The sequence below is a fragment of the Sebastes fasciatus genome, chromosome 1 (assembly GCF_043250625.1).
Source record: "Sebastes fasciatus isolate fSebFas1 chromosome 1, fSebFas1.pri, whole genome shotgun sequence".
NCBI classification, from domain to species: domain Eukaryota; kingdom Metazoa; phylum Chordata; class Actinopteri; order Perciformes; family Sebastidae; genus Sebastes; species Sebastes fasciatus.
In genome coordinates, this window is record NC_133795.1 from 26,688,499 (window position 1) to 26,714,489 (window position 25,991).

Below are 25,991 nucleotides of genomic sequence, written 5' to 3' on the forward strand. Positions count from 1 at the left end.
CTAAATGCTAATGCCATGATGCTAACAATCAAAGTGACAATGTTCCTCACTCACCAATATCTTCCTAAGTTTGTTCTTAAATTTGTTCTTGACAAAGATCCTAAGAAAAGTCTACATCAGATTCACGATGAGCTCATAAACCACAGGATAGTTCACAACTGTGTTCTTATAATTATGAATCCCATTGCCCTTATAAATTGAAAGTAGTGCCAGTTGATCCTATTAGCATAAAGTAGGTAAACGCCCCGCCAATCCCCATAAAATGGTATGAGACTGCAGGGCCATGCAGAGACAGAAATTGAAAAGAAAAGTTAAGAGAATTAATTCAAGAATGCCCAAAAGACAAAAAAATCTGAATTAGGACCAAGCATGAGCACCGGACTCCAAACGTGAAATAAATTTCAATAGTTCTGGAGTACAAATGTACAAGTATTATTTCTTCAGGAAGTTAATGACCAATGAGATTTCATATTTAATAGCATCAGTAGGGGATAAAAAATAACAGAAAAAGATAAACAAGATTCATAGGATGCTATTACTCATTCAGTGTTCAAATGTTAGTATAGTGTTTGTTTATTTTAAAAGACCATTAGTTAGACCATAACTTAAGGAAAAAAATATTTTAAAATATCTTAAATTATAAAAGATATTATTGCAATTTAAATCCTATATTATACAGCTGTAGAATTGAAGAAAATGCAATAACCAATTATTTTGCACAAACATGCCAGCATTCAAACTCTTCCCCACATTGAGGTGAATGAGGCCCAATGTTCATGTGCAGATGTTAAGAAGGTTGACCATAGCAGTTTAGTGTGTTAACACAAAGTAAAGCTGAGGCTGAGGGGAAATGCCATTAGATTGGTGGTCATAAAGAATTGCACATCACATACAAATTAAAATGTTGACCTAATGATGGCGTTGGATGAAATGTTATAGTCCGTACCAGATTTCATGCAATCCAGCCAATAGTTACCAAGACCATTCACTCATAATCATAGATGTTAACCTCCAAGTGGCGTTACAGGAAAGGTCAGGGGATCTACAAAGTGATGAGGATTTATCATCTGGGCATCATGAATGTTTTTAGCAAAATGTCATGGCAATAAATCGAATAGTTGCCAAGAAATTACACTAGAAAACAAAAATGTCAACATCTGAAAAGTTGTTGAGATATTTCAGTCTGGACCGGAGTGTTGGACCAACAGACTGATATTGTCATCCATAGAGCCATGCCTCTAGCATGGCTAAAAACAAACAAACACAATAATATATCCTAGCTACAATTCCTCTGCTCCAAAATGTCAATAAACAGACTGAGGCACTGGCCTTGTCTCTGTACATATTTATCGTCGCCTTCAGGTACAATCCAACCATCCATCATTCTGTAACACCAAAAGCTTGCCCAAAAAAATATCACAAGATCCTATTTTTTATTTATTTATTTTATATATGTCAAAGATATCCTAGTTTTTTTTTATCAATTAATTATGTATATCATATTTGTTGGCTGTACTTAACCAGTATTTGACTATAAAGTGGCTATGAAGTCAGTTTCCCACATAGCCCTGGCATAGTGTGAGGCATGTATTGTGTCTTTCCATTTTGTGCACCGCCTCCGCTTTGCCAACTGTCGCATGGCTTCAAATTTCTCTTTTACTGCGAGCATGTGTTTGCGCTCCTTTCAGCGGATATTGCGAGTCTATTATGGAAAGTCATAAATGATAAAAAAGTTCATGGGCATGACTAAGTGCAACCTTGCTAACAACTGTGCATCTTCCTGTGTTAAGTCCTAGGACGCACTAATATTATCAGTGGCCACGTGTCATCCTGTTATTATAGACTCAACTCTTTACTGGGAGTTTATTGTACAAGGCTTTGACATTTAAAAGCCTCTAACCACATGCCAATAGCATTTCACAATTCCTTGTAGTGATACGCTTGGCTGCTGTTAAAATACAGTACAAAAGAGGTGTGCTTTAATCGCACAAATTAAAAGACAGTCTCTCTTAACAACATAAAAACATGAACGCTGTAGTTGCCAATTGGCCAGAAAGTTTTAGCAATTTTAGTTTAGTTTAATTATAATAACTAATTACGTCAATGGAGTGTACTTTCCTGTGAAAATAAACGGTTAATAAAAAACAAGGTTGCAAACACACATATGGGGCTACCTTTGTCCATGTTTCATAGCGTTGTGCTGTGAATTGTCAGGTTGTTTGGTCATTGTTTCGTAAGGTAGAATTTAAAGCTCCTGACTTCAGTGACCTTGTGCAATAAAAGCCTTCAAGAACATCAAGCCTCTCATATCAGCTTCCCATGCCTGAGAACAGTCATAGTTCCTGGGCCACACATTCGCTTTTATTACACTGCTTGAAATATCCACACACACACATTCGTGCTCAAACTGGGCATAGCTCAAGACCACACAAACTGGGTTGTGGTTTAAAGTGCCAGCTACCCAGACTCCATGAGGAATCTGAAAGACGTCTCACATGTAAATGAATATCTTCCAGGTGGTTCGTGTGTATAACAGATACACAGTCACATTGTTGAAAAGCATTTTCCAGACTTTTAAAATGTTTTAGCAAAAAAAAAATTCTATTTAATTTCAATGTTATTTTATTTCTTGTTGTAATTTTGCAAAACATAAATCTTATTACCTGTGAATCCAACCTGCAGACAAAGTAAAAAAAAAAAGTAAAGCGAGCCAGTGGCAGTGAAGTGACAACAACAATAATAACAACTGTAACTCCTTAGAGGAAATTCAATCCAAGTGCATGTTTTCCTTAATAATCTTAACAGAAAAAAAGAGGAAACACAAGAGCTGCTTGATGCGATCATGTTTTCCCACAACTACAGAATTACAGAATTATGTTTGGCCCACTTTATCTTTACACAAAACTGGTATCAAATGATTTTATTTCAGCCGTCTATTAAAAGAACAATTATCTCACAGCTGGTCATATCTATCAGGCTAATAAAATTTAGACTGCGCTGCCATGTGGTTAATGAAGCCCAGATTAAATACTAGTGGCCCTGCAACCTGTCACCTGTAGAGCATGTGATGGGATTTTTTTATTTTTTTCTCCGTAGAGTATAATGCCACCATTGGGGCTGGTCTTTTATAGAATACCTTGAACAAATATATAAAAACACTGAGCCAAATTGACATTTTAATTAGTTTCAGATAAACCCCTAGTCCTTGAGCCTAATAACATTACATAACCCCATCTAATACATATGGTATTTAACTTTGAATAGGTTATAGCTGATTTACAACATGTGGCCGTTATTACTTTACAGATTGTTGTTGGCCATCGCCTGAAATAACAGCCTTGTTTCCTGCTTCGTTTTTGGTGGAGGCTCACCAAAATAAAACCCTATGTGGTGAGATATTCTTACACAATTACAACAGATTCCAGGACTTAGTGATTAAAAGTAACACATTATTTAAATGAATATTCAATTAGCTGCTTTTTTGTTTTTTTCATTTCAGGACACTGCATTTTGTCCACTGCCAAACACGACGCTTTGATGATCGGATATATCTGGATTTTTATGCACACGTATTTATGTGTGTGAAGCCTGTAAAAACACAATGGAGTTTCCATTAACGTTTAATAAAATTCTGGTAAAGTAATACATTAATTCCAAGATGACCAGAAAATGTGTAATATTAAAAACCACATCTCAGTTTGTGGAACACAATTTATGAGATTTCACTTCTTGAAGGATCGTGGGCTCACACGCTATGTTTACAGTCACATGCAAGACACCCAATAAACGCAGTCTATTTTTAGTTGGTGTCAATAGGACTCATTAGTCCATTTAAATATTCATATAATGTTTTGTTGTTCTCGTAATTTCGTAAGAGTGTCAGCACGAGCATACTTGGCTGTCAACACTTTGCTCTTGTTTTCACTTTCAGCTGCACAACCCGAGTGTGACAATACTGACTGACATGATAACTGACCAATCTAACAGCCAAAAAATAACAGCAAACAAATTGAAAAATTATACCTGACTTCCACATCTCTCTTGCTTAGGTTTGCCTCGCCAAATTTAGGAAGTAAGCCGCAAAAGTTGCAAGTGATCACGTGAAAGAATAAGGATACCGATCATTAGGGCTTGACAATATATTGATATATCAATATCGTGACATGAGACTAGATATCGTCTTAGATTTTGGATATCGTAACATGGCATAAGTGTTGTCTTTACCTGGTTTTAAAGGCTGCATTACAGTAAAGTGATGTCATTTTGTTAACTTTCCGGACTGCTCTAGCTGTTCTATTATTTGCCTTTAACCACTTAGTCATCATGTCCACATTACTGACGCTTATTTATCAAATATCTCATTGTGTAAATATTTTGTTAAAGCACCAACATGCAACCCTACAACATTGTCGCAATATCGATATCGAGGTATTTGGAAAAAAATATTGTGATATTTGATTTTTTCCATATCGCCCAGCCCTAGTGATCATTAGGAGAAACTATTGCAAAACAAAGTCAATGGAGCATCTATGTATTGATATCATGATGAGTTTTGGCTTCATTAATTAATTTTTTGGACGCAAAATGTACATCATTCAGAGCACTCCTGAGGAAGTTCATGCATTAGTCAGAAGAAGCCAAAGTCCTGGTAATCCCACTATGAGGCTTGTAGCCTTGGTTTTACCCCCTCCCCCTTGCTAGAGGTTGTGATTTACGCCAAAAACAAAAAAGCAATCCCCTTTCTTGGCAGGCACCATGTCATGACAACGTGGGTGCAGAGTCATTGGCATTCCTGTCAGGATGTAATGGCTTAAAGACCAGGGAGGCAACACTCAAATATCAGACTGGGAAGCAGCACCACTCAAGAGGATCGCAGGAGTACTGAGGTAAGTTCATCATTCATCTTATATACAGCACCACACTTAGATGGAGGTGTTAAGTATTTAGAGTCGGTTACAGCCTTTAACACTGAACTAATCCTGTGGCTGATTCACTCTTAAGTCCAAAGATAACACTGAGTTAATGTGGCCAACTATGGAAAGTGTTTGCCTATAAACACAATTGAGCTGCCTTATTTTAATATGTGATCTGATATGTACAGTGCAGTAGTTTAGTTTTCCACCATTCAAAGTATTTAAAGGCATATAGAATGGCGTCAACATTTTCTGCTTGAATGTTTACTCAAATGTGTACATTTTGTATTAAGTGTTAGGTATAAAGTTTGTGCAAATTTGAATCAGAAGTCAAAAGGTTATCTGACTCATTAGATAGAGTTTAGAAATGATGCAAAGAAAAGATGCAAATATATGCTAATGTACACTTCCAAAAGTAACATAGGCTGCTTACCACTGTTCAAATTAACTGCTTAAGTTTGTGTGGTCACAATTTTTTTGTCAAGATGGGAAATCAAAATAATTCATTAATGTCCATAATTCTATTTATACACGTTTACAGATTGTTAGATAATAAACATAAAAAATATTAACGACTACAGACCTTTGACGACTTCATGGTTAGTCCTGGCTGATTTTTCTCTGTCAGCTTAAAAAAAATCTAACTTTTAGGAGCGTCCTTCTTTTTTTCAAACTCCTAGCTTTCATTTTTATAATTAACACAACACCGCCCAGTTCCAGCTTCATCTGTTCACTGAAAAAGATATATTGCAAACCATAAAACCTCTCTGCAACTAAGGCAAAAAGAGAGCTTGGTAATAACCCAAATCAAGCAAACCTGCCACTCTCAGGTATACTGCACATACTTATCATCAACGTCAACTCTGTAGATATAGCCACATGCTTTCTAAACATGCCCTTAGTAGTGTCTTGCTTTTAATCATTTTTATGACTCAGTGTCTGAGTCCCGTGCTGTATTTCAGCACTGGTCACATGAGCAGCTGGCAGCGTTAATAGCCATATGCAACATGCGCCACATGAAAGCTATAAAAACAGACCCTCACAAGAGAGATCATGTTAGACCTATGAGATCATGTCAGAAGACAAGTACACATAACAAGTTTTGAAAAGTCTTAAAACTAAAGAGAGCAGCTCAAAATGTTTGTTGAGCGCAAACATTTCTTCTTCGACTTCATCTTCAACTTCTCACAATTAGCATTTAACTGTCTAATCAAGTTCAACAGCATGCAACTTGTAGTCATGTGAAGTGCTCATCATGTTTACCATATACTGTATACAGTTACAGCATATTTGGCACATCACTTTTTCTGTTACTATATACAGCACCACTTTAAAATGTGAAATTATTTGGACACTGACTCAGTTGCTATATTAACAAACCAAGTCATGTGCAAATTGAAAACTACTGTATGATGCAAATTCGTTTTAACGCCACTTATATCTTTAACGTGTTAACTTAACTTGTGATTTTTAGGTTGTAGCAGGCTAAGTTTTAAAACAAGAATGAAGATACTGGTAGCATATGAAACTAGAAAAAGCTAAGGAATCCATTGGTACCAATCATGTCGTACAAATTTTGTGGAGAAAAACTGTCATGGCCATTTTCAAAGGGGTCCCTTGACCTCTGACCTCAAGATATGTGAATGTAAATGGGTTCTATGGGTACCCACGAGTCTCCCCTTTACACACATGCCAACTTTATGATAATCACATGCAGTTTGGGGCAAGTCATAGTCAAGTCAGCACACTGACACACTGACAGCTGTTGTTGCCTGTTGGGCTTGAGTTTGCCATTTTATGATTTGAGCATATTTTTCATGCTAAATGCAGTACCTGTGAGGGTTTCTGGACAATATCTGTCATTTTTTTGTGTTGTTCATTAATTTCTAATAATACATACATTTGCATAAAGCAGCATATTTGCCCACTCCCATGTTGATAAGAAGATGAAATACTTGACAAATCTCCCTTTAAGGTACGTTTTGAACAGATACAAAATGTGCGGTTCATTTGTGATTCAATATTTTAATTTAAATATTTTAAGCGATTGACCATCCAAATGAATATATATATAACCACAGTATATATCATCACATTACGCCTCACTCATAATGTCAGCAGTGATTTACAAGCATATAAAGATGTTCGTGATGGGATGTTCACAGTTTTATGCGGCATGTGACGTATCGTGTGACAATCTAGTTTTCTCATCTTCCAACAGCCGTGGTCCATCGACACCCAAGAATATCACGCGCCTGTACTGGGTGTTGCTCGATGTGTACAAATACTATACATGAGAGGGGTCAAACTCGTCAGGAATTAAAGTTCAGTGTGTCAACTCTAACAACACAGTGTCGACAGTTTTGTAGAACATTAATTAATGCTGATAAATCTTATGTGATTATTCATTCAGGTTAATTTTTCTTTCATGGTATAAATAAAAGGCCCATTATCCCAATCATAAATCGTATGCCCTTTATTCAATTCAATGATTTTGGTTGAACTTAACAACACCTCTATGAAAGGAATTATTTTATCACTGTGTCTATGAAATTGTGTTTCAAAGATGTACAGTTGAATTCTTAAGCTTGAATTCAGGATTTAGTTCTGAAATAACACTTGTTGGTACCTCATGGCAGGAAGCTGCAGTAGCATATTAGGGATGCTATCAGCTAGGGGTGTAAATCACCAGTTTCATCACGATACAATATTATATTGATTCTTTGGACAACGATACGATATTTGCTGATATAACAAAGTCTGCCACTACATGATTTTGATTCAATTCAATTCAAAATTTGAAAATTGTAATACTGGTGTCTTCCAGACATTTAAATGAAAACCAATCTATTGTTTTTAGTAAGAATAAAAATAGACCTCCTGTTGTTCACTCTAAAGTGGCACATTTCTCATGTTAAAGTGCAAATGTTTTTTATCGGTTAAGAATTTCAAATAAAAGACGCATCTTAAAGATGATGATATGTATTGATGTTTTCACTTTTCAGCGATATATTGAATCTTTGATCATTAAAGTGATATATCGATCCAGATTAATGGATCGTTACACCCCTACTATCAATAGCACAGAGCTTTAAAGACAGTGAAGTCAGTTGATAAGTCGGTCAATCAGCTGCTCGGTCAGCCAGTGAGAGTGTGTGTCTGTTTCATTCACCTTGAGGTATAAAGAGCTTAAGGTGGCTGCTGTACTGTATTTGCACCGTGCTATGCTATTATATCGGATTCATAACTCAGCTCATATACAATGCAGTCTAGACATGTATTACAGTACCTCTACTGTGCAACAGTCTTTTCCAAATCAATGTCTCACATTTACTTTCAGCAGTGCACCTGAAGAGCATACTCAGTCTGCAATGGGAATGATTTAATCAATTTTCAATCAAACAGTTACAAATATCCAATATGTCTGTGTGTGGTGTTGATGTTAGCGGTGGGTGCAGATTACAATCAATATTTGGGAACATGAGCATCTCTCCACCAAAGCTATAAACCAAAGAGCTAACAAAAGTTACAGGGAATAAAAGGAAATTCTTGCAACTGTACTAGAAAATATATTCTAGCTCCAAGCAATACTCAGCCTGCTGTGAAGGTCACCTTTATCACAAAACTAACTTACCTACACTGTGATTAAGATGAGTCATGCAATTCAGAGAACGGCTTGGAAAAGATGAGATTTCAAGCAATTTACTGCTGCTAAATTCACCCCAAGTTTTTTTTCTCTATTTCCTTCTCTATTACCTGGTTTTAGGAGGTCTATTATATTGATTGACTGTCTTAACAACGTTAACATGATTGCCTTGGCAGGCAGGTTGCTCTAAAAACAAGGACTTGTGTTAACATTAGCTAAATAGTGTTTTCCAAATTGATAGCTTTACTTAACTTTAAAATAGCATGACTAAGTCTTCACTGGAGACAATTTCTTCACTGTATTTAGATTTCCCACAAATTTATACAACAGCATCTTTATTAGAATCAGTATTGATGAAGTGTCAGATTTTACTGGTATTGGTGTGATCGTGTCTTACACACACAGAGTCACTTTAAAAACTCATTCAATCAGTGCAACAAGCAGATATTGGAGAGAGGCAAGTGTTTTCTTTTTTTGCGAGTTAATACAATTATGCACCTCAGGCACATAACTTATAATAACTTCACATTTACATGTAGTTGGCTTATTAAACAAATAGAAATGTGCCTGTAAGCCCCAGCAACTGACTCCATTACAATTAATGTTCCATCAGTCTATTTCAGTGAAGTGACATTTGTCATCCTAAGTTTAGCAACCATGTGGGTAATGAAACATTGCTATGTACTGGTAGAGATCCCTGCTGCGAGTGGATCTGACAGATCATAAAAAATGTTAATTTGATAAGCATGTAATCATTTGAACCCCACGCCAGCATGCTGCAGCTTAAAGTGACAACAAAAACCCTTGAAGAATGAAAGTTAAAGCCTGGTAAGAATTTACATCATGAGGTTGATGAAATTCTACACTCCAGTTCAAATTTTAAGAGGATTTTAATTTTAGGGAATGTGATAACACTCAAGATACAGCAAGCAGCTGCATGGCATGCACCCACAGATGATCATGTTTTGAGTCTTCTAGTTGAATCATGGCAAAAGGTCATGTTTGGCAGAGTTTTCTTTTAAAACAAAAATCGTTTTTGACAGGCAAAACATTTGCTATCGTTATAGGTTTTACTTTGGTTTCATTTTGTAATATGTGTGCCTGTTTTTGGAGAAGCTGTAACTTTCTTACTTTTGAGTTGATTCAGAATAATCAAATAAATCCGTCCCTGCAGAAACTTGTCTTTTTCCAAATCACATTTACAGCAAAATAACACTTTAAGGCTACCAGTGAATTATTCATTGTATTCATTTCCTACTCCTGCTATTTGAATAGATCCCTTCCATTATCTATTGCAGTTGGGGAAATCTTGCTGAATCCATCTAGGAATCAAAGGACCCAAGATGTTTAGAAGATCAAAAGTGACGGATGGGACAGCCACTGGTCAAGGTAGGCACTAAAGTGTGATCTCATTATCTACAGAAGGAACGTCCAATATCAAGTTTACTTTTGTTCTTTTCCTCCAAACTCTGAAGATCAATTAGAAACACAGAGGTGACAAGTACGTTTCAGTAAGTTTGATCTCCTCGACAGACTCTGACAAAGCAATAAGATGACACGTTTCCAGATCAGAGTCTAACAGAAGTGATAGAATGAGGTTGGGAACGAATGAATCTTAAGGAAATTGTGAATAGCCTATATCTAAGAAACGTCTGCCTGATGCCTCAAATGGTTAATTATCATCAATTCTTATCAACATTACATCTTACTCACAAGGACTTCAGCTGCCTTGCCCTGTGATACTACTCAAATCAGACTGACTTTATTCAGAAAGTTCAAGGCTGCAATTTGTCCATTAGCAACCATATTTAGATTTTACAACAGTACGTGTACACATAGTCTATCAAAGGTCAACTGGAGCTCATAAAGTAGGTAGACATACATTGCAGACTGATCATAAACACTGAGGAGCGGGTTAACTTTACACTTTACAGGGTTAACGCTCCAGTGCATCTGAAAATGAGAATCCGATATTTTCCATATTATGTATTTTATATATGTTTTCTTGTGCACTGATAAGTCACAGTAAACATATCACATTGTATACTGCATGGACGTTACAAAAAAAAATGCTAAAACATTACAGTTTCACCTGTGCTGCACCAAACAATGCTCTACAGTAGTATTTTATTTCCTGTCACTCAGTTTATGGCTGATACATGGTCAAATGTTAATACCTTGCTGACATGTGCTATATATGCTCTTTAACATGTGCCTTATCAGATCCTGATGCAGAGAATGGTAAAGAAGGTAGGCTTAGCGGACGTCAGAAAAGCTGTCATCGGCTATCTTTTTTCCCTCCAGACTGCTCACGAAAGCATGCCGAACTGATATGCAATCCGTTTATTAATATACTTTATGTGCGTACATATATTTTGTGCGTAGATATGTAGGTGCATCGCTACATATCTGTTCTCCGGTTGAATTTTAGGCATGGATTCCCAAGGAAAAAGGTTAACAGGATGTTATTGAAATGTAAATGTATTGAACATGTGACGCAAAAGAGACACATATGCATTTCACTGAAGGATAAGTAACTGATACAGTGAGTAACATTAATCATTCTAATATATCATGTATTAGAATGAGTTTCTGCATGGTTTATGAGGGTGATGATTTGATTACAAAACAACAACAGATTTTGATTACGATCAAAATCACGTGTTTCATTCTCTTCTCTTTTTAAGTGTCAAATGTGTTGTCACTGACATTTCATTTTCCGATGCCGACAGTGGGGATCAAGAAAAGATCTAGGGTCCCCGGGGTGATGATTACACAGTTTATCGAGACGGTGCCAGAGGGAAAAAGCCATCCAGACTTCACCCGCAAGCCGATTGCTTTGACCATCCAGGAGGGTAGGTCTGATATTATAAGAATCATTTTTAAGCGTTAATATCACAAAATATTCCAAGGTGGAATTTCTATGATTCTGCATAATGGATTAGATCCATGACTTTTGTGCAATGGGCCAGTGGGAGCAGAATCCTGCCATTCAACACCCAGACTCCTGTGTCAGTCAGATAAAATGAAAAACGCACCGACTTCAGTTTAAAACCAGGAAAAGTGATATGATATCAAAAATCTATGTTGGTATCATTTTGCATATAAGACAAATTCTCTATTGTAAGGTGACCTTGTCTTTGTTTTGTTTTTTTACAGGCAAATTTGCTTTTTTTAAAGCGATTGTCATTGGAGAACCACAGCCGACCGTAACATGGAGCAGAAATAATGGAGATGTGTCTGATACCTCAAGATATCAGACTAAATACGATCCCAATACCAATGAGAATACATTTGAGGCAAGTGAAACGGGCTATCAAATCGCAGTGATACTATACAGCAACATGCTGATGTAAAGAAGTGGTAAAAATAGCACAGAAAGATAGATAAATAGAGAAGGAGATGGGGGAAAAAAAGGCTATTTGATTACATCAACGTCATCCAGTCTCCTGCCCTATCAAGTTTGCTTTGCCAATTACTTTTTCTACAATAAGGGGATATAACTCATCCTGAGAGGAGCACATTCAACAACTTCGGTTTCATGAAATGGACTGGACACGTCCAGCCACATATCCTGTCAACTCACTGCTGATTGAGATTGAAAATGTTAAAAATAAAAATGCATGCGGTTACACATCAGGAGGCCATCTACCAATCAAACAGTGTGCAAGGACCGGAAATTGTTGAGTATTTCAATCAGTTGTGCAATATGTCACAAAGATAGATGTCACTATTCATTGGATACACTGGAGTAGTTCAGCTAATTTGGACAAAATAGAAATTATGATTTGGTAAAAAAAATATATATATATTAATATCCACTAAACCAATGGACTAGACAGGCCGACTACACAGGAACCTGAGTGAGTTTTAACACATTAACACCACATGATGTGATAGAGAGTACATAAACACTAGATAGTAAGGGAGCAGAGAAGTTGAATAGGTTTCTAAAAGTAATGGATAAATGGTTGAAAAATCTACCTTCTTCAATTTCAAATGGCAAGTTAAAATGGAACCAGAAAATCAAAACCAGAAAAAATGTGATAAAAGGTGTCAATTGATGTGAACTGATGGGTCTGTGTGGGGACATAATGAGACAAAAAAAGGCTGAGAACCAGTGCTATACAGTATAAATTGTATTGACAAAACCAACTATTTCACCCACTGGGTCTATTATATTTAGCATGTCTTATATCTTCCAGATGCCGCATGTTATGCCAGATCAAGCTGATACCTACAAATGCTTCGCCACAAATGAATTTGGACAAGCCGTAGTCACAGTTGTTCTGAATGTGATTGCAGGTAAGGACTTTCTGCTTGCTATGGATATGACAAATAAATCTAATATCATGCAGTCATTTAATCTCTAGTGTTCCCAAATCTATGTCACATTGAGTACACTTGGATCCAAATTTGACACTTTACTACTTCATAACCTTTAGTATATTACACGTATTACTGTACTTACCACTCTGCAGTCCCTCTTTGTTTCATTATTATTGTATTAATAATGTGAGTACCCTCTTTTGTGCTTTTAGTTGGTTTCAAAAAGAACCAAGCCCCGCTACAAGAAGCTGAAGCCCCCGATGGGAATTTTAAGAATGTACTGAAAAGGAAGAGGTGCGGTTGTGTTACATGAACTGACGGCCTTCTTTGTTTTATAGATTTCTGTGGTTCTTCGACTAAATGCTTCCTATCTTAATTTCCAGTAAGATCCGTCCGAAATCTGAGCAACCACAGAAAAAAGACGGAGAGATCGATCCTAAATTTTGGGAGGTCTTAATTAGCGCTGACAAGAAAGACTATGAGAGCATCTGTAATGAGTTTGGAGTGACTGACTTTCGCTGGATGCTAAAGACACTTAATGCAATGAAGAAAGAAAGGGAGGAAGAGCAAGCTGAGGTTTGACATTTGTGATATAAGCATTTGGATTTGTTTGCCTGTTCATTTCAAATTATGGAATTTTGAAGCTGCTTAGATTAGGGATGTTAATAATTAACTGTTTAACCGTTAACCGACATTCAGAATTTTAACCGATTAACGCCATAGGTTAAACCATTAAAATAAATATTAAAAATGAAACAAAAAGTTGAGTAAAACTCAGAGGAGTGGCTGGTCACTTTGAGGAGAATAGCTGGTCGACCTTAACAGCCCACCTTAAGAGAGTCTGAGCCGGCGTTGCAAGATACAGGAAGTTGGCTGGGGTATTGAGCTGAGGAGTTGTAGCATTTATTCACAGACAAATAAACTGTACACACACAGCTACAGCTACGTTCACAGCTACAACGCTACCAACAACACCACAATCCCGTTCTGTCGGACACTCGCTAAAGTTACACCGCGCTGACAGACCGTATGGGTGTGACAACGGCAAGCACTAAGCCACCAGCAACACTTCATCTATAAACATAGCACAAACCAGACAGACACGGTCTGTCGGACACTCGCTAACGTTACGCCGGGCAGACAGAGTAACGTTACGCCAGGCAGACACACAGCTGACAACCTCGCAGCTAAACTAAATGGTGCGGAAGAGACATACTCGGAAAGTGGCTGCATGTGTCCTCGACAATACACGCAGCACCGTGGCTGCTACAGTAACTCTCCCGCACGGGGGAACTGGCGACTCAGTTGTCTGTTGTGCTCATACACTGCAGCTGGCGCACCGCTGATGCGACGCACTAATCTTGTCGGTTAACGGTTAATAATCGGTTGAAGGGACTGTTTGTAACTTCTTACACGTATAAATCACCCGGGTCGGTGTCCAATGCGCGCTCGCATATGCACGCCCGCGTGTGGCTACGCTGTTCAGAACCGGACTCCAACACAAACTACACGGAAGCACCAAAACCGCAAAGTTCTATCTACTGAAGCCCGTCTTGCAAAACAGTGTTGGCCGTGGTCGGAGGACGCGGAGGAGACCATTGCTTTGGTCTCCAGGACCGGAGTCTCTGCTGTTCTCTGCTCCTCTGCCTACTTGCCTTCATTCACCGCGCTCGTTCTTGCTCCACCTCTAGACGTGCATGCGCGCACACTACACACTGCAGAAGACTTCGTAGCTCTGAGAATATCTAGTGAATGTACAGTGGACGTTTGTGCAGAAATAAATGCTGCAGCTCCTCCAGACCAACAGAGGTTTTCCGTGTCTTGTGAAGTGACGGGGCTCCGCAGAGAGAAACGTTATCGTCTCCGACCGGGTGCCGGTGTCTTCCCTGTTCCCTCCGGCCGCGGTCGAGAGGCTGAAGCAGGAAAGCCAACATTAGGATCAGCATTGATTCATGGAGAGACCTCCGTCTGGTCAGCTAACATTACTGCCAAGCAGGTGAAATATAGAGTGTTATTGTGGTTTAAGCTGACGTGTGTCGCCTCACTGTTTTGAGCGATGCTCGTTCATGTCTATGTAGAGCGAGCACAAGCGCGAGCCCAACGTTGACTTTCGTTGACTTAACTACCACAGGTGTCGCTGTTAACAAGCACTTCTGAATCTTACAAACAGTCACTTTAACGAGGGTCGTTTAGCGGTTAAAAAAAATAAATTCAAAATTAGCATCCCTAGCTTAGACACATAAAATAAAATCGTTCACTCCAGTAACAGAAAGCAATTTTGTAACCATATGCTTATTTCTTATTCTGTTTTTGTCCCAGTTCGTCAAAAACCTGTCTAGCCTGAGACCTATACAGGTCAATGCAGATGGTACTGCATCCTTTGAGTTTGACATGGACCTTATTGAACCAAGCAGCTCCATATTCCTGTACAAGGTTAGTGTGAAAACAAAATGATCTCTCTCCCTATGACTCCTAGCAGCCCTACTGTGTAATAGGTAAGGAAGGAGTCATCCTCTAGGGACCCTGATTATTACTTCATTCATACATTTAATTGCAATGTGGCCAGTACTTGTAAAGATGCATCAATATATCTTGAACTTGAGTAAGTGCTGGATGAATGGACAGATAGACCAACATCATTGGGCTACGAGTAAACTCTTACCTCTGAGACACCTTTTCATTTTACAACACAACCATTAGAATACACTAGCACATACATTAGTAATTACTGGAGCTTGTGGCTATGAATTTGGACATGTTTTGATGCAGTCCTGCTATGATGTTTTCCATTTTCACTCAAATGATTGGTATTTCTTCAGCTGTTTTCTTGCAGCTATGTTTTGTGGGCACAATTTGAAGCACCCAAAAGGAAATTACATTGTATGTTCCCCCCAACAGGATGGTGTAATGGTCCCATATACAAAGGAGTTGGGAGATAAGATGAAACACGGCCTTAAACAACTGGGGAAAAAGTATATTTTCAGTTTGAGGGACCTTATGCCAGACGATGCTGGACTGTACCAGGTTGATGTAGGGGATGTGAATGTTTTTTCCACTGATTTTAAAAGTAAGTTACACTTGCACACAAGACAAATTAGTATCCCTAATTAAATCAAAGGAAGACAATGTTTTTGATGCTGAACACAAAATATCCCTAATTAAAATGTCTTAATAATTGGTCTTCATGCAGCTGTAACACGTCATTTTAATCTAAAATGCATTGCTTGGTATTTTTCAGTCCCGATGGTGGAGTTCTTGGTGAAAATTCAGGAAGTGAAGGCAACGGAGAGAGAAGATGCAGTCTTTGAATGTGTCCTGTCAAATCCCTTCTCCAAGATTTTGTGGTTTGGCAAGAATTTGCCACTGGAACAAGGCGATAAATATGACATCCAGGTTTCAGAAGACAAGCTCATCCACAGGCTGGTGGTCAAAGACTGCATGATAGTAGACAAAGGAATTTATTCTGCCTGCGCCGGGATAAAATCTTGCAATGCATGGCTTGTCGTTGAAGGTAAGATATTACACTCACTACAACACTAACCGATAATATTCAATAATGGTTAATAACAATGGTTTGTAATGGAATAATAATGAGAAAGCATACGATGCCTGATTCATCTTACCAATTATTGCTTTTCATGTCATAACATGGCCTTTTTTAGGTGTGCAATCACAGCAAATCTTTTTTCTAATTTAGCTGATAAAAGTACACCAAAGGGCAAAAAATCAGCAAGGAAAACGACAAGGGCAGGAGGATCTGGGATTGATCTGCAGAAGGTTGCCGAAGAGCAACAAGTAAAATTAGAGCAGGTAAGAGAAGAAAGGAAAGAACAGATTAAAGCTGCGGCAGCTGCACCTCCACCTGAAACCCCTCCAGTTCCTCCACCCACTAAGGCACCGAAAGACCCTGAGCCAAGTAAGAATCACCAACCACAAGGTTTATGAAACAGGGTGTTCAACTCACAAACAAGGAAGCCATACTGGAAACTCATGCATTTTAGTTCAGGCTAATAATGTGATAATCAAAACTGTAATTCTGGACATGAATATTTATCTATAAGGTTATTTTGTTATTTCTTTTTCCTCTTCAGTAATTGCAACATTTTGACTTAACAAAAATGGTACCATAGGCATCAACCATATTGTTGGATTCCAATAAGTCTAAATAATTTCAGAAACCACAATGGTTAAATAATTACAATAATGGGAACATTTGTTGTAGCCACTTGCATATAACACTTGCTGTGATAATTTGTTGATATGGCAGCAGCAGCAGTGGCGGATCCACCCGTTGTGGAGGTCGTAAAAGCTGGTAAGAGACTTGAATGGTTGTGACAAACACTGCATGCATTCTAAGGTGAATATGACAGCTATTTGAAATATAATGGGTTCAGTTAGAAGTTTCTTTATCCTGATATACTTTACTATGATTAGAAAAACAATAACTCTGCACCAAAAATTATATTTATGCCGCTGCTGAGGTCAATGTAATGCTTTGGCTTTATTGTATGTTGTGTTGTCAGCTCATTATGTGATTGTCTTCTACTTGAGGCTGCATTCACACCAAATCTGATTCGCTGTAGGGTTGTGCGGAGGACCGGGAGTGTCACTTAAGGGCCCATTAACACCAAGCGACTGCACAACAATTAAATTCTTTTGTTCCGTCATGGATGGGTTGTACAGCTCTAAGTTCACTGGTTACGTGATTGGCCGTCGGGTTGCATTTCTCCGAAAGTTCATTCGGTTTAAACTTTTTTTTTTTGAAGGAATTGTGTTTACGCCGTCATGCCTGAACTGGCGTGAATGCAGCCTTAAGGTCAGGTTTTGCTTAGTAGTAAATGAGGTAAATAGTATTTACCTCATTTCGATTTACTGTTGGAATCAATATTCTTAGACTGGCTTGATAGACAGGTTGCCAATGCTTCTATACAGCAGTGTACTGTGGTCTGCACCTTGTTGTTTTGTGTTGTCTTGTACTGAAATATGCTGAAAAGTATTTGAATATTGCAACATGGAAAGCTTACATCACTTTTACTTATAGAAATGTATCAACTCGTTATTTACAAAGAAATTAAGTTCTGCTTTAGGAACCATACTAGTGCCTCTACATGTTTTATGTACAAATCACACTATTTTTCAAAGCATGCTGTAGTTTTTAAGATTTGAAGATTCCGAATTTCCCGCCATTCAAAGCAGACATTTCACTGCCATATAGGAATCATCTTGCAGACATTTGAAACATGCCTGTGTTACCTGATCCATCTCAGTGTTATGTCTGGTCTCATGTCAATGCTATAATCGCTTTGTATGTGCAAAGAACAGTTGGAACAGTTAATAATACAGACATGGTCTTTACATGGATTACCTTACTAAAGTAAGGTCTCTGCCACACATTAGGTTTTTTAAAAATAATTTTAATAATTACTTGTACAGTATGTAAAAAAAAATGTAAAAAGCTCAAACTACTGAAAATGCATTAGCACATCTACCCCTTCTCCCTCACTGAGAATATATGAATATGATAATATGGAGGTGCCTCGAACCGTATCCCACCCTCCACCGCTGCTGTTTTGAAAAAGATAACTAGCCAACAGAGCCTCACAAACCCCGCACATCATTTAAAAGTATACGAGTGGAGCTGATTCTACTTCATTCTGTATGTTCAAACCTGACAATATTATTGGACTGCAAAGCAGCATGATTATGGAAGCAATTACTGTAACATATAGGCTGTTATTTTAGCAGATCGCAGCTAAAACACCCAGGAGAGCATTGAGAACTATTTTCATTAAAAGAAAACTTTCAAATGAAAAGTTACAATGAAGAAAAACCTAGACTCCATCCACTCCACAACCCTATGGCCTTCTGTAAGTACGGAGGAAAAGACACATTCAAAAAAGTACAAGACTATGGCATGCTTTGGAAAATGGTCAGTCGTAATTTTTAGTGTACATGATTTGTATAAAATGCACTAAAATATTCCAAAGCCTATGATCCTTTCATCAGAACAAGTTTTATGTGTCATCTAATTCATGAACGCAGATTAACAGGTAAAAATCTAAAAGCTTTTCATACTGTCTGTTCAAACCATCAGTCAAATCATCATCATCACCACCTGCAGACACGGGAAGTGGTAAGAAAGACAACAGTGGAGCATATACAATTGAGGGAGTATTGTACTATGACTTACTGTTGTTATTGCTGTTATACCACTCAGCTGAGGAAGCCGTTAGCAGTGAAAGGATTGATCCACCACTTGCAGACGTAGGAGGTGGTATGCCAGATATTTACTGAAAGTACAATAGTAACACAGATATTAAAAGACTAATAAAATAACTTTGTTTGCATTAATAACACAAGAGTTAAAATTAACGAATCGATATTTAATCAAATATATTCTCTGTAACAGTTTCTCTAAATTCAAATTCATAAATGAGAAGGTGTGAAATAATGACTAACTTGTGGAAACACCCTTTTTAATATAATACTGATAGAAAGACACTGTTCAGACATGCTTATATCTACTTAGAAAGTCTTGTGAGCTCATGCTTAATGTTTGCTGCCCGTCATTGTGTTTGCTTTCGATGTCGTTACCTTACTTTGTAACTTGTGTTTATCATAAACTTTCTAACCAGATCACACATATCTAACATATGACCCATGCACTGTTATCAGTTATTGGAATGAGCGCCACATTTATTAAAAAAATAAAAGGAGTTTGTAGATGTAGTTTAAGTTGTGATTGTACTCTTAACTCATCACTTTTTATATAGTGGTAGAATTCACAAACTTTTCACAGTATACCGTAACATTAACCTTTTTCTTTATGTAAAGCACAGTTATATTATTCACAGGAAATCATTGATATTGGTGAACCTTCTACACTTTAATGAGTAGAGATTAGGAGTATATGTGTAGTAGGGGTGGGAATCACCAGAGGCCACACGATACAATCTTATTTTTTGTGATGTAATGCTGAGTATTACGATAAGATACAGTATAATGCGATATATTAAGACTTACTACCTTTTTTCAACTGAAAATTATGCAGTTTGTCAACAACTGTTTTATCGAATAAGATACAGTTTTCACTCTGTTCAACTCAAGAGTTTTCATTCACATATTTTGAGTTGAGAGGTCAAGTTTTTCCTCGCCAAAATTTTGTGTAACTTTGGAACATTATTAACATGGTTGGTACCAATCGATTCCTTAGGTTTTCTAGTTTCATATGATACCAGTGTCTTCACTGAGCCCGCTACAACCTCTGAAAGACATAATAGCGGTCGGGCCCGTCAGATTGTTAAGACGTTAATAGTTTATATAATAAAAGATTGATACTCTACATCCATATTGCCACGCAAAATAACGCCATACTAAGTTGTTTGGATTTTTCCCCCACCCCTATTGTGTAGGTAATTCATTATTCTTGTGTACTTTTATTCAGCATACATATAGTCCTAAACTAAAAGCTGCTGCACATGAATGTGTAAAGTGGAGAGTAATTTTGCTTTATGTTACCCAGTGCCTGAAATTACCTGTGGACTCTCTGATATCTATGCTCTTCGTGGAGCGCCAGCTGAATTAACGGTGGAGATTAGTATAGACTGCGACGGCACCTGGTTCAAAGATGGAGAGCAGGTAAGGCCCATGAATTAACATACTTAAAATGTGATAATTTTACAATTTGGAAATTCTCATTTAGAGTAAATTGGGAGAGTAACAGTAAGAAAAGAGTTTCATTCCTACATTGTCAGTATTAGAAATGACAAACAAAGAAGTACAAAGCAACAAAAAGTTTTGTGTCTTTAGATGTAACACAAAAAATAATAATGTTATCCCTTTCCCATTTGATTTGCTAGTTAAAATCAGGTGCTGGGGTCACCATCACCAAAGACGGAACCTCTCACAAGCTGAAAATTAAAAGCTGCACAGATGACGACTCTGGAGTTTATCGTTTTGTATCAGGGGATATCAGCACACAAGGAAAGGTCACTGTTGGAGGTATGATTTACTCCTCTCTGTTGTAGAACATATTAAATGCCACAACAGGCTCTGTGCATTACACTGAATTACACTTTGTGTTACATAGGTGTACCTGAATTTGACCCAGACGACCTTCACAAGTTCTCCAAACCTGTGATCATAAGAGTGGGCCAGAACGCCGCTTTCAAGATGCCCTTTCCTCCTCAGGAGTCTTTGGTGGTCAGTTGGTTCAAGGATGGCAACGAGATCAAAGACGGCGGAGGAGCTAAGATCGTGAGGGAGCCCAATCACAGCCGGCTGCTGCTCAGAGACTGCCTGCGGACAGATGCAGGGGAAATAAAGATCCAACTCAAAAACCCATTTGGGACTGTGGAGGCCACATCTAGGCTTATTGTGCTTGGTACGAATAAAGAAAAACCTAACAAGAAAAATGAGAAATACTGAGATATAAAAAAGATTAAATTTCCAGTATTTGTTTACCCCTCCATTCACAGCCACATTCAAACATAAATACAATGTTTACCTTACTAAGCATCACATTTATATCACTTCATTTTAAATTTAACACCATGTTTTTGTCACAGATCGGCCAGGTCCACCGGAGGGTCCAGTGGAGACTGTTGAAACCACCTCGTCTATGATTGAGATTAAATGGAACCCTACCAAAGATGACGGCGGCTCAGCTGTCACCAACTACATCATAGAACGGCAGCAGGAAGGACATGGTCTGTGGACCAAACTCGGGGACGTCTCAGCTGACAAGACCTCCTTCAGAGACAGGAATGTGACTCACGGAAAGAAATACAACTACCGCATCTACGCGGAAAACCCTGAGGGCCTCAGCGACGCCCTGGAGACAGCCGATAGCATTATGGCTGGCATATTGAGTGAGTGTAGAAAAAAAAGAAGTCTCATTTAGCATTCTTCAGCAAATCCCACGTTAATCTCCCCCAGGTTGTAATAAATGAAAATGCCTCTGGATAGTTTTGTGATTGCTTCAAATCGTTTGTCAAGCAGCACTATTTAGTCACTGTAGAAAGCCCACCTTTTATCCTTGCTGTAATAGCTGTTCTATCTCCAAGAGGAATAGTTGGCAATATCCGGCAGTGATATCATATACAGTAGATGTCCTTAATTTATTCCATGTCTTTAATTACTTCTTAGTTATTAGTAATGAGCTTACGTGATTAATTAGACTACCTGTCATTCTTTAGTACTCTCCGGTCCACCGGGTGCCCCTACAGTGGTGAGTGCCTCTAAGACCTGCATCAAGTTGACCTGGACCCCCCCAGAGGACGACAGAGGAGTACCGATCATTGGTTACCAATTGGAGAAACGAAAGAAGGACACAGATCAGTGGATTGCCCTGAATGCACTAAATGAGCCTATTGAGGGTTTGTCAGAAACACATACTATTATGTTTTGATTGAAGCTTCTTTTTCATTATGTCGCTTTTACTGCAATGCTATGAGTTTTGTTTTCAGACGTTAACTATGCAGTTAAAGACGTCACTGAGGGAGCAGAGTACGAGTTCAGGGTTTCAGCGATCAATGAGTCAGGAGCAGGAGACCTAAGCCCTCCCTCTGAAATGGTGTGTGCAAAGAATCCCAACAGTAAGTAGTTAACTTCCTCCGTTATTAATTATTTAACTTTGTTATACAGAGCAATATTTGTACCCTGTCTGCACTTCATGTTTTATGTGTTTTCTTCCAGTGAGACCTCATTTTAAAGACCCAGAGGACTTCATTGTTGTCAGAGCAGGAAATTCTGCACGTGTCAAAATTTGCTATGAGGTATGAATAAGCCTATAAGCTGATATGTATACTGAGCCTTTTATCCATGGTGTGAATTGGTGCATTTCGTATTGTATCCCCCCCATTCCTGCCATTTCATGTTCTCGAGTGATAACTTTACGACAGTGTGACATGACTGCATATGCCTCCCACTTTATCTAATTTATCCAATATTGATATCTTCAGGGTGAACCTCCACCTCAGATCACTTGGCTGAAGGATGACGAGCCAATATCCCCGTGGATTAATGTCATCAATACTGAAGGAATGTCTCAGCTTGTTATTCCCTCATCAAAGCGCTCAGATTCAGCAATTTACACCATCAAGGCCAAAAACTCTGTGGGTGAGGCTTCATTTGACATTGAGCTTAGAGTCGCAGGTAAGGACAAGTTATGATACACTATGATAAGCGCAGAAATTTTGTGGAAAAAGTAGTGATATTTTGGGATTGACACTACTGGTGGCAATTATTTTTGTGCTGATCTTAACTGCATCTGAATCAGAAGGTTTATTGCCAAGTAGGTTATTCACTTGCAAGGAATTTGCCTTGATTTTTGGTGCATACTATAAACATATTAAGAGGAGATAAAAATACAGGCAAAGTACTGCAAAAGTCATGAACATAAATATAGAATAGAACAACAATAAAAATGTGAAAAAGACTATAAAGAATTACTATGACAAATATGTACAACTGTTTTTTTAGATGAGAGAGCTGTACAGTTTTGTGCAGGATGTGCATGTTAATTTCACAATCTCCAGGTCTTTAAATGAAGAATTCATTTGTTGGAAACGAAAAATTAATTTAATTGCTTGCATTGTGTTCCTCTGGCCAGAGGAGAACATCATTAATATCGACACTACACAATATTAATTGGGAAATATTTAGCCAATTAAACGCCAATGACACACCGAGGTATTGGCAACCCAATGTCAAACCCTAATTAACAGAGAACAACTTCTAAATGGAATGAGGAACATGATTCTAACTGTGTAACATGCAGTAATAGGATATGATTAACTTATAACAAACTCAAATGCAAATGTAATCCTAACGAAACCCCACAGAGGATGGAAATGCCACTCGAGTAGATTATATAAAGCAGCCACAATGAAAAGAAATTAATGAAAATTGCTTCCAAAAAAAGGGGGGGAGGGGAATCGGGGCAAATGTTGAGCAAGTGATTTTATTCTCTTCATATTATCGTATTCATTGCTAGATGAACCCAAGACTCCAGGGCCAGTGGAGCTGGTGCAAACGGTCGAAGGCAAAGTGGTGGTATCATGGGGTCCTTCTCCAGACCAGGAGATTGACGACCGCCTGTACTACCAGGTGTCTCAACGCGACTCCAACACTAGAGTGTGGAGGACTGTAGCAGACCGCCTCTCCACTAACACATACACAGCCAACAACATCCTTCCTGGGGTAGAGTACCATTTCCGGATCTATGCCAAGAACGATGTGGGCCTCTCAGATCCCTCTCAGTCACCTACATGGGGTGCCAACAGCAACAGAGGTGGGTTGTTATAGTTGTTCCAGTTCAGTTATGTTTGATTATGCCATTACAGTGAACCAAACCATGCACGGCACATGGTGGTCTGACAATTTCTTAAACACTTTCCTAAAAAACTAATGGCATTCCCATCAGCCTCAGCTGTACTTGTAAGTGTGCCAAGTTGGTGACCATTGTAAAAATGATACCTGCTAAACTTAAGGATGTTAGCATAGTCACTGTGAGCATATTGCTATGTTGACATAAGCCTAAATACAACCTCCCAGAGTTGCTAGCATGGCTGTAGACTCTTAGTCTAGTTTGTTGAAATATTTGAAGTGTTAGTTGCGCAGAACCTATAATTTCAGACCTGGGTAAAACAAGCTAATGACTGAAACATTTCTGGATCCTTGTCGATATGATTATGACCTAAATGATCATTTCAATCTTTCTTTTTTCCCCCATCCAGTTCAAATACCTTCAAATGGAATTAATTCATCAGGGGTCAGCTTTGAGAGGCCTCCATCCATCTTGGTCCCTCTGAAAGTCCACACACCACCTAAAGGTTACCAACTCTACATGACATGTGCTGTCCGTGGATGCCCTACGCCCAGCGTATCCTGGTACCTGAATGGCATCTGCGTCAACTCAGACAACCACTACTACGTCACCAACTCATTGGGTGTGTGCTCCATGTACATTCTCAGAGTGCAATCAGGCGACAGCGGTGACTATAAAGTTGTGGCAGTCAACTCTTTTGGCAAGGCAGAGTGTTCTACAAAACTTGTTGTTAGAGGTAAGGTTTAACTTAAGAGTTGGAATAGTTTCAGAATAACCCGTTTTGGTCCATGCTTATAATGATTATTTTTCTCCCTATTTTTTCTCCACAGATTAAAATCACATGAAGACTTTCTGCAGCCTTTCCTCTTACTGACATATTCTTGACAATGACGATGAGGAATGTTTTGTCTTACTGCATAAACTGCATTCATTTATTTGAAATGTGACTGATTTACAATTGTTACCCCGTCATCAGAAATAATAGCACGATTGAAGTGACACACTTGAGCACAAAGACATCTGTCAAATTTTGTCTTGTAGCAACTGCAATAAATCAACAAACTGACAAATGTGTGTAGCGTTCTTTCTGGTCTTGTTTGGTCATTGAATTATGCCTTTATTAATAACTTTGCAAATATGCTTCACTAACTTCACTGACAGATACAAGCTTAGTGGCCGTCGTTAAGGCAACAGATGTTTCCAGCATGTGTTTCCAGTAGCACTTGGCTCCAATATCTGAGCCCACGACATCATGCACATCACATTACCACAATAAGCCCTTATGAACCAAGTGCACATTTTCATTTCATTTCCATATATATCCACATGAGCTCCCCAGTAAATTGGCTATAACAAGATCCTCAGCTGCAAACCTTAAATTAGTCATTTTATATATACAGTCAAATAACCCATAAAGGAGGAGCTTTCTATGTTTACCTGCCCGTATGTGTATCTGAAAGAAACACTCATACATATATATTCTATATTTTACAAGGCCATTCTGAAAAGGGCAACACAAATCAAGTCCATACTGTACATAATGTGACGTCTATAAAACAGGATCGCTGCTGGATATAACCTCTCGACTAAACACATGCAGCCAAGATGCCTATTTTATCTGAAGGAATCATACTGACTGATAAGAGCAAAATAATGCAATATTGTTCTTCCTACAATATTTAGCGCCATTTTTAAAGTATTTGTACTTACCTCATTTCCTCTGCAAGGTCAGAGGTGATATTTGTGTTTATTTTCCACTTTGTGTCATCAGGCT

At 38.2% G+C, this 25,991-nt stretch overlaps 1 protein-coding gene across 1 annotated transcript; it reads left to right on the forward strand.

Moving 5' to 3' along the window:
- Positions 1 to 4,764: 4,764 nt before the first annotated feature.
- igfn1.4 (immunoglobulin like and fibronectin type III domain containing 1, tandem duplicate 4) lies at positions 4,765 to 25,278 on the forward strand. Its single transcript, XM_074640226.1, has 23 exons — positions 4,765 to 4,886; positions 9,858 to 9,948; positions 11,292 to 11,414; positions 11,719 to 11,858; positions 12,765 to 12,864; positions 13,101 to 13,182; positions 13,272 to 13,464; positions 15,208 to 15,321; positions 15,787 to 15,955; positions 16,127 to 16,399; positions 16,586 to 16,804; positions 17,156 to 17,200; positions 20,411 to 20,526; positions 20,748 to 20,889; positions 20,978 to 21,271; positions 21,456 to 21,758; positions 22,086 to 22,265; positions 22,356 to 22,484; positions 22,585 to 22,664; positions 22,851 to 23,043; positions 23,885 to 24,181; positions 24,627 to 24,953; positions 25,048 to 25,278. The coding sequence occupies exons 2-23, from the start codon at positions 9,903 to 9,905 to the stop codon at positions 25,050 to 25,052; spliced, it is 3,570 nt and encodes a 1,189-aa protein (XP_074496327.1). The 5' UTR covers positions 4,765 to 4,886; positions 9,858 to 9,902; the 3' UTR covers positions 25,053 to 25,278.
- Positions 25,279 to 25,991: the final 713 nt, after the last annotated feature.